The 14477-nt window shown below is 45.1% G+C and overlaps 1 protein-coding gene across 1 annotated transcript in view; it reads right to left on the bottom strand.

Moving 5' to 3' along the window:
* PSME4 (proteasome activator subunit 4) overlaps nucleotides 1-14477 on the bottom strand; it is a 228326-nt gene that overhangs the window by 73541 nt on the left and 140308 nt on the right. Inside the window, exons 27-28 of the mRNA XM_069768879.1 lie at nucleotides 3907-4038; nucleotides 2137-2346 (exon numbers count right to left, since the gene is read on the bottom strand). Coding sequence (XP_069624980.1) covers nucleotides 2137-2346; nucleotides 3907-4038 — 342 coding nt within the window. The remainder of the gene's footprint in view (nucleotides 1-2136; nucleotides 2347-3906; nucleotides 4039-14477) is intronic.

The following is a 14477-nucleotide window of genomic DNA, read 5'->3' as shown; positions in this document are numbered from 1 at the left end:
CGCCGAGGACAGACAGCGGTAGGTAAGTATGTAGTGGTTGTTTTTTTTACTTTAAAAATGGTAACCAGGGTAAACATCGGGTTACTAAGCGCGGCCCTGTGCTTAGTAACCCGATGTTTACCCTGGTTACCGGCATCGTTGGTCGCTGGAGAGCGGTCTGTGTGACAGCTCTCCAGCGACCAAACAGCGACGCTGCAGCGATCCGGATCGTTGTCGGTATCGCTGCAGCGTCGCTTAGTGTGACGGTACCTTAAGGCTAGTTTCACACTAGCATTCGGCAGGGCTGTGAAGGAAAGCAGTCTTCCTCCGTTAAGCCCTGCCCACTGCTGCACCTCTTCCTTCAGCTCCGCCTACGTCTCCATGCGTACCCCATCTTCAACATTGGGTACGCAGGCCATGCGGATGTGACCGCATGCGTCCTTTTGACGCTGCGCCATACTGTATCAAAGGCAACATGTTGCATTTTGCTGCGATCGGCGCAGCGTCAAAACGACGCATGCCGAGGCAATCGCATACATACACATGGCCCGCGTACCCAATGTTAAAGATAGGGTACGGACGCATGCAGAAGTAGGCGGACCTGAAGGAAGAGGTGCGGCAGTGGGTGGGGCTTAACGGAGGAAGAAAGCTGCCATCCACAGCCCTGCCAAACGCTAGTGTGAAACTTGCCTAATATTGCTGTCGCTGTGACAGGTTACAAATTAGAATGAGAATGCAAACATATTTTGGATCTGTTTAGGCGACTACCAAGTGCCTTTCATTTTCATTGTTTGGCCCCGATACCGCTGTTAATTGCGGCTCTGCGCCTGATCATAAACATCAAATCAACCAAATAAGCGCAATGTACTGTATTTTTCGGTCTGTAAGACGCACTTTTTATCCTCCAAAAATGTGGAGGAAAATGGGAGGTGCGTCTTTTAGTCCAGATCTACCGGTTCTGACTATGGTGGGATGAGGGGGACCATACATACCAGGATAGGGATGAGGGGGACTATGCATACCAGGATAGGGATGAGGGGGGACTATGCATACCAGGATGGGGGATGAGGGGGACTATGCATACCAGGATGGGGGATGAGGGGGGGACTATGCATACCAGGATGGGGGGTGAGGGGGACTATGCATACCAGGATGGGGGATGAGGGGGACTATGCATACCAGGATGGGGGATGAGGGGGGACTATGTATACCAGGATGGGGGATGAGGGGGACTGTGCATACCAGGATGGGGATGAGTGGGACTATGCATACCAGGATGGGGGATGAGGGGGACTATGCATCCCAGGATGGGGATGAGTGGGACTATGCATACCAGGATGGGGGATGAGGGGGACTATGCATACCAGGATGGGGATGAGTGGGACTATGCATACCAGGATGGGGGATGAGGGGGACTATGCATACCAGGATGGGGGATGAGGGGGACTATGCATACCAGGATGGGGGATGAGGGGGACTATGCATACCAGGATGGAGGATGAGGGGGACTATGCATACCAGGATGGGGGATGAGGGGGACTATGCATACCAGGATGGGGATGAGTGGGACTATGCATACCAGGATGGGGGATGAGGGGGACTATGCATACCAGGATGTGGATGAGGGGGACTATGCATACCAGGATGGGGGATGAGGGGGATTATGCATACCAGGATGGGGATGAGTGGGACTATGCATACCAGGATGGGGGATGAGGGGGACTATGCATAACAGGATGGGGATGAGGGGGGACTATGCATACCAGGATGGGGATGAGGGGGACTATGCATACCAGGATGGGGATGAGGGGGACTAAGCATACCAGGATGGGGATGAGGGAGCCATGCATACCAGGAAGGGGACGAGGGGGACTATGCATACCAGGATGGGGATGAGGGGGGGACTATGCATACCAGGATGGGGATGAGGGGGACTATGCATACCAGGATGGGGATGAAGGAGCCATGCGTACAGAATTGACCACATTTTTTTTTCCTTCTATTTTTTTCTAATATCCTCCTCTAAAACCTAGGTACGTCTTATGGTCCTGTGCATCTTATAGTCTGAAAAATACAGTAAATGGCAAGCATTATATATATATATATACTTAAATAAAAACGTCCTCCAAATTCATGTGTGACCCGGTTACTACTTACCGAAAAATCCAAACCGATCGTTTCATACTGGCGATGAACCTTCTCAGCCAAATCGTCAAAAAGGCGAACTATGGACGGCTTCTCTAGAGACATTGCTTTGCTGAGACCTGATGAGACTATTGCCGGCCATGTCTGTACAATGCATTCCCAATCATGAAGGTTTGCTAGGCAGACTGCACCATGGTTTCCAAGCAGACAATACAAGGCACCCTAAAGGCAAGAACTCCTTTAAGTATCAGCACTTAGAACCCTTATTCTTAAGTTGTGATGTACATTTTCGTCACAGGTCACTGAAGGCTGTATGAAGCAGGCTCAGCCGAGACCACATCATAGCTGGCAAATGCCAGTGGTGTTACATACATAGCAAGCACCTGCCTGTAACAGCAGCAGCAGCCTGAGCCAGCGCTGAATACTGCTGTTAACTATTTAAATGCTGCTGCAAATGACTGACAGCAGCAATTAAATCGCTTCCTTGCCAACATGCCCACACCAGCTTCCATTGGTCCCCCCCCCATAATGCAATCGCTGGGAGCCAATGGGTTACCATGACTCCTGGGGGATTGCAAAACGTCCCTATAAATGCTTAGTGCTGCTGTAAAGCTCAGCCAGAAGCTGTGCCTCATAAGAGGATTGCAGTTTCATTATGTACTCCAATGCTATTGTATTGCAGTGTGTAATATAAATAACACGGACTAAAGTAAATAAATTATATAATAAATATACAATATGTATATGAATTACCTAAAAATATAATTTTATCTAAAATCAGTAAATTAAATGATGAAGAGAAAAAAAAAAAAAAAAAAATTGCAGTTTTATTGGTGCTGCATTAACCCAATACAATAAAAAGCAATCAAATTGCCATAGGTACCCCAAAATATCATCTATAAAAAGTTAAGCAGAAACTTTGCTGATGGGGATAAAAAAAATAAAAAAATATGAGTCTCTGAAAAAGGCGGTAGTATAATATAAATATATATTATCACGTGTTTGGCATCATACTGCTTTAGAGAATGAGACTGCCAAGTAATTTTGAATGATGTAAAATTGATAACAAAAAATAGCAGAACTGCGTGTTATTTCACCATTTCATCACAGTTGGAGTATTTTTGTTCCCGTTTTTTTCAGTACATTATATAGGAAAATGAATGGTGTCATTCAAAACTAAATCTTGTCCCACAAAAAAACAAGCTCTCATATGGCTCTGTCGCCAGAAAAATAAAGTGATGGAACTCGGAATAAGGGGAGGAGGGGAAAAAAAAAAAAATCGAAAGTTCAAGTCAAAGTCCTTAAAGGCTTAGCAGAATTATTCTTTATTATCATAGCGCCATTTATTCCATGGCGCTTTACATGTGACAATAGTATTAAATACCAATTCCAGGTATACTAGGATACAGGGGATCTCTTCGTTAGCCATTCTGTATTGTTAGAGTAGGTCCTTCTTACAATAAGCTCATCCTACTGTTGGGCTCCCCAGCAATGAGCTGGACTCTGGGGGAAGCAGCAGCAAGCGACTGATATAAAGGCAGCAATTCCTACTGAAATTTATGTGCTGTTCATTTGGGGCGCGGACATGACCGTTCTCCAAAAGGCGAGACACCCCCAGCTAACTATATAATACAGCATCATGTTCCTTCTATGGTAAGCATAATGGAATTTCTCATTTTGCTGATATATATATAAATATTTATATATGGGAAAGTCATTTATACCCAACCACTTTATTGTAATATTAACTCTCCATAATAAATAGGGGAGGTAAAGACTTGCTTTGAATTGTTGCTGAGTCACATCTTGTCTGTCCGGACGCAGGTATTCAAGTACGAGAGGAATGATATCACGGCAGCAGAAATTATAGGTTCCCAGAGCTGTGAAAAACGCTTGCTGAGCTTTGCTCCTGACCTGTGTAACAAAATGAAGATATATCAGTGATTATTCCTTAAATGTAAACCGTGACCCGACAGCTCTGTACTGTGCATTTCAATATATCAGCTGCTTCCATTTAACATTTGTTACTCCTAAAATGACTACATCTAATCACATTTGGTGATGGCTTTTTGCACGAGACAAAAAAGAAGAAAAAAAAATGACCTCCAGCTAAAGGCTTTCATCAAAGCACATATACAGACGTGTGTCATTCTAGCATGAGAAGATGTGCTGGACCTCAACGCTGTACTGGGCATACACTTGTAGCTGTGTATGGACAGGATCTAGAGAGCCCGGGTCATGCAGCCTCAAAGAGCACACGCCAGAAAATACTTTGTAAAGTTGCAAAATTTTTAGACTTTTGGCATCCTGTTGTGGACTCCTTTTACATGCATTTTGCTATTCTTCTCTCCTGCATAGTCTCTTCATAGGCATTTAGCTTGCATATGTCCTTTATAGGCACTATGCAAGTCTACAATACATCATAAACCTTTTTGGCTTTTATATGAAATATTCATTATCTATGTGGTTTTACACTCTGCTGCTATATATACACTCTATGCACTTTACTGATGCTACATACATCTGTGGGTCATACACTTTATATATGCATTAAAGGGAACCTGTCACCCCGTTTTTTCAGATTGAGATATAAATACTGTTAAATAGGGCCTGCGCTGTGCGTTACTATAGTGTATGTAGTGTACCCTGTTCCCCACCTATGCTGAGAAATACATTACCAAAGTCGCCGTTTTCGCCTGTCAATCAGGCTGGTCTGGTCAGGTGGGCGTGGTGACATCGCTCTTTTGTTCCCCAGCTTTCCGTTGGTGGCGTAGTGGTGTGCGCATGTCCAATTTCCGAATTCCCTGCGCGCACGTGAAGAAACAGCACGCGATCTGCGCTGTAATCCCTTGCATCGGTGGGGGCGGCCATCTTCCTGGGGCCGCGCGTGCGCAGATGGAGTGCTCTGCTGCACGGGGCTTCAGGAAAATGGCCGCGGGATGCCGCGCGTGCGCAAAAGAGATCGCGGCGGCCATTTTCCCAAAGCCGAGATGCAAACTCGGAAGATGGCCGCCCCCACCGATGCAAGGGATTACAGCGCAGATCGCGCGCTGTTTCTTCACGTGCGCGCAGGGAATTCGGAAATTGGACATGCGCACACCACTACGCCACCAACGGAAAGCTGGGGAACAAAAGAGCGATGTCACCACGCCCTCCTGACCAGACCAGCCTGATTGACAGGCGAAAACGGCGACTTTGGTAATGTATTTCTCAGCATAGGTGGGGAATCGGGGTACACTACATACACTATAGTAACGCACAGCGCAGGCCCTATTTAACAGTATTTATATCTCAATCTGAAAAAACGGGGTGACAGGTTCCCTTTAAGCTATACATATGACCCACTGATCTAACATTATGCACTAAGCACTTTTGCAGTACTTATTCAGTACATTAATTAATACACCGATATCTACCAGATGTGAATTTGTCTAATTAAAGCAGTTTAATAGCACATAATTATGTAGGAGATGTTATGTGATGTGTTTACTAAAATAAGTACCATATAGGATTTTACCTCCCAATGATAAAGCAACCTATATGTGAATACTCTTTAATAACAATAGTACACACCTGGTTTTTATAGTTTATTTTTTATCCCCTTAAAGATTTTTACCAAATTATGTATGTTTAATAAAGTTGTAAAAAGTTATCTTAACACTTGAGATCGACTTCCCTTTTCTGTAGGATTACATTCATTAATGGAAGTGCCATTTAATTAGGCCTGCAGAAATAATTTTGGTACATATAAAATTCACCTATCTGGATAACTAAAGACTAGTTTAGAAAGATGCACAATATTTTCAGAGATTTGGTCTGGAGGAGAGGAATACCTAGGAAAAAAAGCTGGAAAAGTTGCAGCTGCCTAAAAACTTGGGGTGGGGGGGAGGTATTATAACCCCTGGCAAAAATTATGGAATCACCGGCCTTGGAGGATGTTCATTCAGTTTAATTTAGTAGAAAAAAAGCAGATCACAGACATGGCACAAAACTAAAAAAAAAAAAAAAAAAAAAAAAAAGTCATTTCAAATGGCATCTTTCTGGCTTTAAGAAACACTAAAATAAATCAAGAACAAAAAGTGTGGTAGTCAGTAATGGTTACTTTTTTAACCAAGCATAGGGGAAAAATTATGGAATCATTCAATTCTGAGGAAAAAAAAAAATTATGGAATCTTGAAAAGCAAACAAACAAAAAAACACTCCAAAACATCACTAGTATTTTGTTGCACCACCTCTGGCTTTTATAACAGCTTGCAGTCTCTGAGGCATGGACTTAATGAGTGTCAAACATTACTCTTCAATCTGGCTCCAACTTTCTCTGGTTGCTGTTGCCAGATCTGCTTTGCAGGTTGGAGCCTTGTCATGGACCATTTTCTTCAACTTCCACCAAAGATTTTCAATTGGATTGAGATCCAGACTATTTGCAGGCCATGACATTAACCTTATGTGTCTTTTTTCAAGGAATGTTTTCACAGTTTTTGCTCTATCACAGGATGCACTATCATCATAAAAAATGATTTCATCATCCCCAAATATCCTTTCAATTGATGGGATAACAAACTTGGGCATTTATTGAAGATGTAATGACAGCCATCTCCCCATTGTCTTTACCTGACATGCAGCCCCCATATCATCAATGACTGGAAATTTGCATGTTCTCTTCAGGCAGTCATCTTTATAAATCTCATTGGAACGGCACCAAACAAAAGTTGCAGCATCATCACCTTGCCCAATGCAGATTCGTTATTCATCACTGAATAGGACTTTCATCCAGTCATCCACAGTCCACGATTGCTGTTCCTTAGCCCACTGTAACCTTGTTTTTTTTCTGTTTAGGTGTTAATGACGGCTTTCGTTTAGCTTTTCTGTATGTAAATCCCATTTCCTTTAGGCAGTTTCTTACAGTTCAGTCACAGACGTTGACTCCAGTTTGCTCTTATTCGTTACTCATTTGTTTTGTTGTGCATTTCCTGTTTTGGAGACCTATTGCTTTAAGTTTCCGGTCTTGAAGCGTTGATGTCTTCCTTGGTCTACCAGTATGTTTGCCTTTAACATCCTTCCCATGTTGTTTGTATTTGGTTCAGATTTTCGACACAGCCGACTGAACAACCAACATCTTTTGCAACATTGCTTGATGATTTCCCCTCTTAAGAGTTTGATAATCCTCTCCTTTGTTTCAATTGACATCTCTCGTGTTGGAACCATGATTCATATCAGTCCACTTGGTGCAACAGCTCTCCAAGGTGTGATCACTCCTTTTTAGATGTAGACTAATGAGCAGATCTAATTTGATGCAGGTATTATTTTTAGGTATAAAAATTTACAGGGTGATTCCATAAGTTTTTCCTCAGAATTGAGTGATTCCGTAATTTTCCCCCTATGCTTGGTTAAAAAAAAAGTAACCATTATTGACTACCACATTTTTTGTTCTTGATTTTTTTAGTGTTTCTTAAAGCCAGAAAGTTGCCTTTTGTAATGACTTTAGTTTTGCGCCATGTCTGTGATCTGCTTTTTTCCTACAAAATTAAACAACTGAATGAACATCCTCCAAGGCCGGTGATTCCATAATTTTTGCCAGGGGTTGTAGCACTACCACACACCTGGAGATACTTTCTAGCCTCTCAAGTCTAGCATTTTAGAATGCCTGCTTTGGATGGGATCAAAGGGGCAGGGGTAGTAGTACTAGTATTTTTGCGTGGAGGGGGTGATAATCTGATAGATAGTCTAGAGAAAGGGTAAGCTTATGATCACTTCTAGGGGTTTTTCAACTCTTACTCTTGTTCATAAAATTTGGAGGTCCTGTAAGAAGTGGTTGAGAATGGGAGAATACTAGTGATGAGCGAGTGTGCTCGTTACTCGAGTTTTCCGAACATGCTCGGGTGTTCTCAGAGTATTTTGGGCATGCTCATAGATTATGTTTGTGTCCCTGCAGCTGCGGGGACACAAATCTACGAGCATGCCCAAGATACTTGGGTTTTCCCGAGTATGCTCGGGTGTTCTCCAAGTAACGAGCACACTCGCTCATCACTAGAGAATACTCTAAATATACTAAATGGAAAAGGAAGGGATTGAAGTACCGTATATACTCAAGTATAAGCCGAGGCACCTAATTTTATCTAAAAAAAAAAAAAAAAAAAAAAAAATGGGAAAACTTATTGACTCAAGTATAAGCTTGGTATGCACGGGCTCCTCATCCCCATTCCAGGTATGCACGGGCTCCTCATCCCCCCCATTCCCGGTATGCACGGGCTCCTCATCCCTGTCCTTTCATGCATGGCTCCATCCCTATGTGTGTGTGCATGACCCCTATAAAAAAAAAAAAAAAAAAAAAAAAAACACCCATTAGATTTACATTCCTGCGATCCCTCGCAGCACCTTGTTCCGGTGCCAGCAGCTTTAAGCTTGTAAGCAGCGCACAGCTGCCGGAATACTCAATGCTCCGCACGACGGAAGAGCAGTGAGTAATAAGTAGCGCACAAACAGTGTCAGCCACCGGGTGGACACGTGTGCAGCTACTTAAGAGAAATGAATATTCACCTCTCTCCACGCCAATAGAAGTGGAGAGAGGTGAATATTAGTGATGAGCGAATATACTCGTAACTCAAGATTTCTTGAGCATGCTCGGGGGTCCTCCGAGTATTTTTTAGTGCTCGGAGATTTAGTTTTTCTTGCCGCAGCTGAATGTTTTACATCTGTTAGCCAGCATAAGTACATGTGGGGGTTGCCTGGTTGCTAGGGAATCCAGCTGAGCCCACCTCAAAGCCGCGACATGTCAGCTGTTTGCAACAGCTGACGTGCGCGCAATGGGCGCGAGCGGAATCACAATCCGCCTGCCCATTAACGAGTTAAATGCCGCTGTCAAACTGACAGCGGCATTTAACAAGTGCTGCCGGCCGTGTGGCCTGAAGTACTCACACCGCTGACTCCTGTCACGTGATCGGGGTCATTGGTGCGTTCCCATCACAACCCAGAGGTCTCCTTGAGACCTCTATGGTTGTTGATTGCAGATTGCTATGAGCAACCCTGCAATTCTGCTGCATAGAGGTGGTCGCCGAGACATTGCATTAAAATGCAAGAACGGGCGATCAAAAGAACATATCTGCACCAAGATAGTATAATTAAAAACGTCAGTTCGGCATGCAAAAAATAAGCCCTCACCCAACCCGAGATGACGAAAAATGGAGTCGCTACCATTATCGGAAAATTGCGCTTTTTTTTTTTTTTTTTTTTTTTTAAGCAAGCTTTGGAATTTTTTTTTTACCATTCTGTAAAAGAGAACCTAGACATGTTTGGTGTCTGTGAACTCGTAATGACCTGGAGAATCAGAATGGCAGGTCAGTTTTAGCATTTAGTGAACCTAGCAAAAAAGCCAAAACAAAACACAAGTGTGGGATTGCACTTTTTTTGCAATTTCACCGCACTTGGAATTTTTTCGTTCAAAACTACAACTCGTCCCGCAAAAAATAAGCCCCACATGGCCATATTGATGGAAAAATAAAAAAGTTATGGCTCTGCAAAGAAGGAGCGAAAAACGAAAAACACTCCGGGGGTGAAGGGGTTAAAGAGGTGGAGGGTCAGCCTGTCAGTGCTCAGACCATATGCAGCACACTGCATCAAATTGGTCAGAATGGCTGTTGTCCCAGAAGGAAGCTTCTTCAGAAACTGGGCTGCAGGGAAGTATTCCATGGTATTTAATCAATCATCCGTTTGTGTGCTCTGTCTGACAAGTGTGAGCAGAACAATATCTAGCAAGCTTTTTTCATGGTATTTAATCCATCACTCCTGTGGTGTTTCTCCCCTCCCCCCACCCACTGTTTTATGGCCTTGTTCGGCATTGGTTGTTTACCCTACATAGTAAAGGTACCGTCACACTTAGCGACGCTGCAGCGATACCGACAACGATCCGGATCGCTGCAGCGTCGCTGTTTGGTCGCTGGAGAGCTGTCACACAGACAGCTCTCCAGCGACCAACGATGCCGGTAACCAGGGTAAACATCGGGTAACTAAGCGCAGGGCCGCGCTTAGTAACCCGATGTTTACCCTGGTTACCATCCTAAAAGTAAAAAAAAACAAACAGTACATACTTACCTACAGCCGTCTGTCCTCCAGCGCTGTGCTCTGCTCTCCTCCTGTACTGGCTGTGAGCACAGCGGCCGGAAAGCAGAGCCGTGACGTCACCGCTCTGCTTTCCGGCTGACCGACGCTCACAGCCAGTACAGGAGGAGAGCAGAGCACAGCGCCGGGGACAGACGGCTGTAGGTAAGTATGTAGTGTTTGTGTTTTTTTACTTTTAGGATGGTAACCAGGGTAAACATCGGGTTACTAAGCGCGGCCCTGCGCTTAGTTACCCGATGTTTACCCTGGTTACCAGTGAAGACATCGCTGAATCGGTGTCACACACGCCGATTCAGCGATGTCTGCGGGGAGTCCAGCGACCAAATAAAGTTCTGGACTTTCTTCCCCGACCAGCGACAGCACAGCAGGGGCCTGATCGCTGCTGCCTGTCACACTGGACGATATCGCTAGCGAGGACGCTGCAACGTCACGGATCGCTAGCGATATCGTCTAGTGTGACGGTACCTTAATACCTGCTCTGGGCTTATGCTAATTGGTCAATTGCTGATTGTGGCCATTTGTTGCCTGATGCTAGCAGTTATTTCATTTCAGATATATTTAGTCTGGCTGGGATACCACGCACGCAACAGATATTAAAGGTCATATGGGCGGAGTTTTCGGGTGTTTGATTCACCTTTTTTTTACCCGCTGGCTGCATGTTGGCCGCAGTATTGGATTGAAGGTCATTCTCTGTCCTCTGTAGTACACAACCGCCGGCACACTATGTCCCGGAAGTATTTAGCTGTGTTTCGGGACATAGTGCATTGGCGCATGCGCACTAATGCTTTTCAGCTTTGCCCGCAGTTGGGCAAAGCATACTGCGCGTTAATGCAAGATTGCCTTGCGCAGGCGTGTACTACGGAGGATAGAGAATGAACTTCAATCCAATATTGCGGCCAGCATGCAGCCAGCGGGTAAGGAAAGGGTGAATCAAACACCCGAAAACTCTGCCCATATGACCAAAAACTGGTCCCGCCAAATTCCGGTGACAGGTTCCCTTTAAGTGCAACAGTATAAAGTGCTTGGCAGTTAGACAATGGCAGTTGGGCAGGATACAGGTAAGGTGCATATGTTTTTCAAAAAATCATGCTTCTTGGTCAGCCATACTACATTATGCATTTATCATATCAATCTGCTTCTTATTTGTTTTTATTTCTGCCTTCTCACAACTCGCCCGCCCTTTAACAAATTCTGGGCACTATCTTCATATCCACCCCTCCCTTCTCCCCTCTCCTATGTATAACTGAGGCTCTACTGACATTTCTTACCCACTCCAAACCATCGAATACCTCCATGCAGCACTTAAAACGCTCATATAAAATCATCCCACCACCTGCTCTTTCTGTTTTATCTTCTTTTACTAGTTGCAGGCGACATCTCCCCCAACCCTGGGCTTCCCTCCACCAGCACACATTACTCTCGTCCAGCTACATATAGAAACCCTGCTAATCTTATTAACATTCAGTGCATGCCTTCTCCTATCGCTTTCCACTGTGCTCTCTGGAATGCACGGTCTGTGTGTAACAAACTAACTTACATTCACGATTTCTTCCTCTCTAATTCCCTTAACCTTCTGACTATTACATGAACCTGGATCCAGCATTCAGACACCACCCGCTGCCGCTCTCTCGTTTGGTGGGCTGAAATTTTCACATACTGCCAGACCTGAGAACAGACAGGGTGGAGGTGTTGGTTTGGTCCTTTCATCACAATGTGCTTTTCAGGTAATACCCCCGGTTCCCTCACTTACATTCCCTTCCTTCAAAGTCCATGCCGTCAGACTCTTTAAGCCCTTCTCCTTGCGAGTGGCGGTTGTTTATCGCCCTCCAGGCTCCTCCCGCCAGTTTCTAGACCACTTTGCCACCTGGCTTACTCACTTTCTATCCTGTGACAACCCCACCCTCATCATGGGAGACTTTAACATCCCATCAATGATCCCCTCTCCCAATCTGCCGCTCATCTTCTTTCTCTAGCTTCTTCATTTGGCTTCTCACAGTTTATTAGTTCTCCTACGTATGAGGACGGGAATACTCTGGACCTGGTTTTCTCCTGTCCCGGCTCGCTGCACGACTTTACTAACTCCCTACTCCCGCTCTCGGACCACAACCTTCTATCCTTCTCTGTCAAGAATTGTCTCCTCACCCGGGACACCCCCACTTAACACACTTATCGGAATACACGTACCATTAATACCCAGCAGGTTATGGACAATCTCGACACATCTTTAGCCCCCATCTCCTCACTCTCCTGTCCAGACTTAGCATTGTCACACTTCAATAATACACTGAAGAATTCCCTAGATGAAGCAGCACCTTCTACACGCAGAAAGACCCGACACGGACAACGACAGCCCTGGCACACTATGCAAACACGCTTTCTTCAGCATTGCTCAAGGTGTGCAGAGCGGCAGTGGAGAAAATCTCTCTTAGCAGAAGACTTCATCCACTATAAGTTCATGCTCAAAACCTATAACTCTGCCCTTTCTCTGGTCAAACAATCCTACTTCACCACCCTCATCACCTCACTATCCAACAACCCAAAACGACTTTTTGAAACCTTAAACTCCCTCCTGAAACCTAAAGTACTTGCCCCCCATTACCAACCTCAGCGGTGAGGATCTGGCCAGTTATTTCCTAGAAAAAAAATCAACCACATCCATCAGGATATCTCAGCCCAATCTCCTCAGTACCTGGATCCCCTTCCCTGCCGCACCTCAAGCTCACTAGACATCTTTGAGCCTGTTTCCAAGCTCCTGGCTTCTGCTCGGCCTACAACCTGCAACAGTGACCCCAATCCTTCACATCTCCTGCAGTCTCTCTCACCAGTGGTCAACACTCACCTGACTAAAATATTTAACCTCTCTCTTTCTTCAGGTATCTTTCCCTCCTGATTTAAACATGCCATCATAACCCCTTTACTTAAAAAGCCATCCCTGGAGCAGAACTGCACTGCTAACTACAGACCTGTCTCTAACCTTTCCTTCATCTCAACTCCTAGAACGATTGGTCCACTCCAGTCTATCTCTCGGATAACTCTTCTGGACCCCTTACAATCTGGTTTCCACTCTTTACACTCCACTGAAACTGCGCTCACTAAAGTCTCTAATGATCTAATAACAGCTAAATCCAAAGGTCATTGCTCCCTGCTGATTCTCCTGGATCTCTCCGCAGCATTCAACACTGTGGATCACCAGCTCCTCCTCACTATGCTCCGCTCTATAGGCCTCAAGGACACAGTCCTCTCCTGGTTTTCCTCCTGCCTCTCTGACCGCTCCTTCACTGTATCTTTTGCTGGCTCCTCTTCCTCTCCTCGTCCCCTTACTATCGGGGTTCCGCAGGGCTCAGTCCTAGGCCCCCTCCTCTTCTCTCTATACACTGCCCCATTGGACAAAATCAGCAGATTTGGGTTCCAGTATCATCTTTATGCTGAAAACACCCAATTATACACTTCCCCTGACATCACCCTTACCCGAATTCAAAATACCAAGGATTGTCTGTCTGCTGTCTCTAACATCATGTCCTCCCTCTATCTGAAACTAAATCTCTCCAAAACAAAACTTCTTGGGTTTCTCCCTTCTACTAACCTCACTCCACCCAACATCGAAATTACCCTGGAGGGTTCAACCATAACTCCCAAGCAGCATGCCCGCTGTCTTGGGGTCATATTCGACACCGAACTTTCCTTTACTCCCTATATCCGATCACTCGCTCGCTCTTGTCACCTGCATCTTAAAAACATTTACAGAATCCAACCTTTTCTCACATTTGAAACTGCTAAGACTCTTACTGTTGCTCTTATTCATTCTCGTCTGGACTACTGCAACTCTCTTCTGATCGGTCTCCCTCTTACCAAACTTTCTCCTCTCCAATCCATCTTGAATGTGGCAGCCAGGGTTATATTTCTGTCCAACCGCTTCACCGATGCCTCCATCTTGTGCCAGTCATTACACTGGCTACCCATTCGCTACAGGGTCCAGTATAAACTCATCTCTCTCACCCACAAAGCTCTGCACAGTTCTGCACCGCCTTATATCTCCTCTCTCATCTCTGTCTATCGCCCTACACGTGCCATCTGTTCTACAAATGACCTAAGACTAACATCCCCCGAAATCCGAACCTCGCACCTCCGTCTCCAAGACTTCTCTCGTGCTGCGCCAGCTCTCTGGAATGCACTTCCCCAGACGATCAGACTGATACCTAGCCCCGACCTATTCAAGCGCGCTTTAAGAACCCATCTCT

This window comes from Ranitomeya imitator, chromosome 5 (assembly GCF_032444005.1).
Source record: "Ranitomeya imitator isolate aRanImi1 chromosome 5, aRanImi1.pri, whole genome shotgun sequence".
Lineage (NCBI taxonomy): Eukaryota > Metazoa > Chordata > Amphibia > Anura > Dendrobatidae > Ranitomeya > Ranitomeya imitator.
Note: the sequence above shows the minus strand (reverse complement) of the source record. Positions and strands in the feature narration are given on the sequence as shown.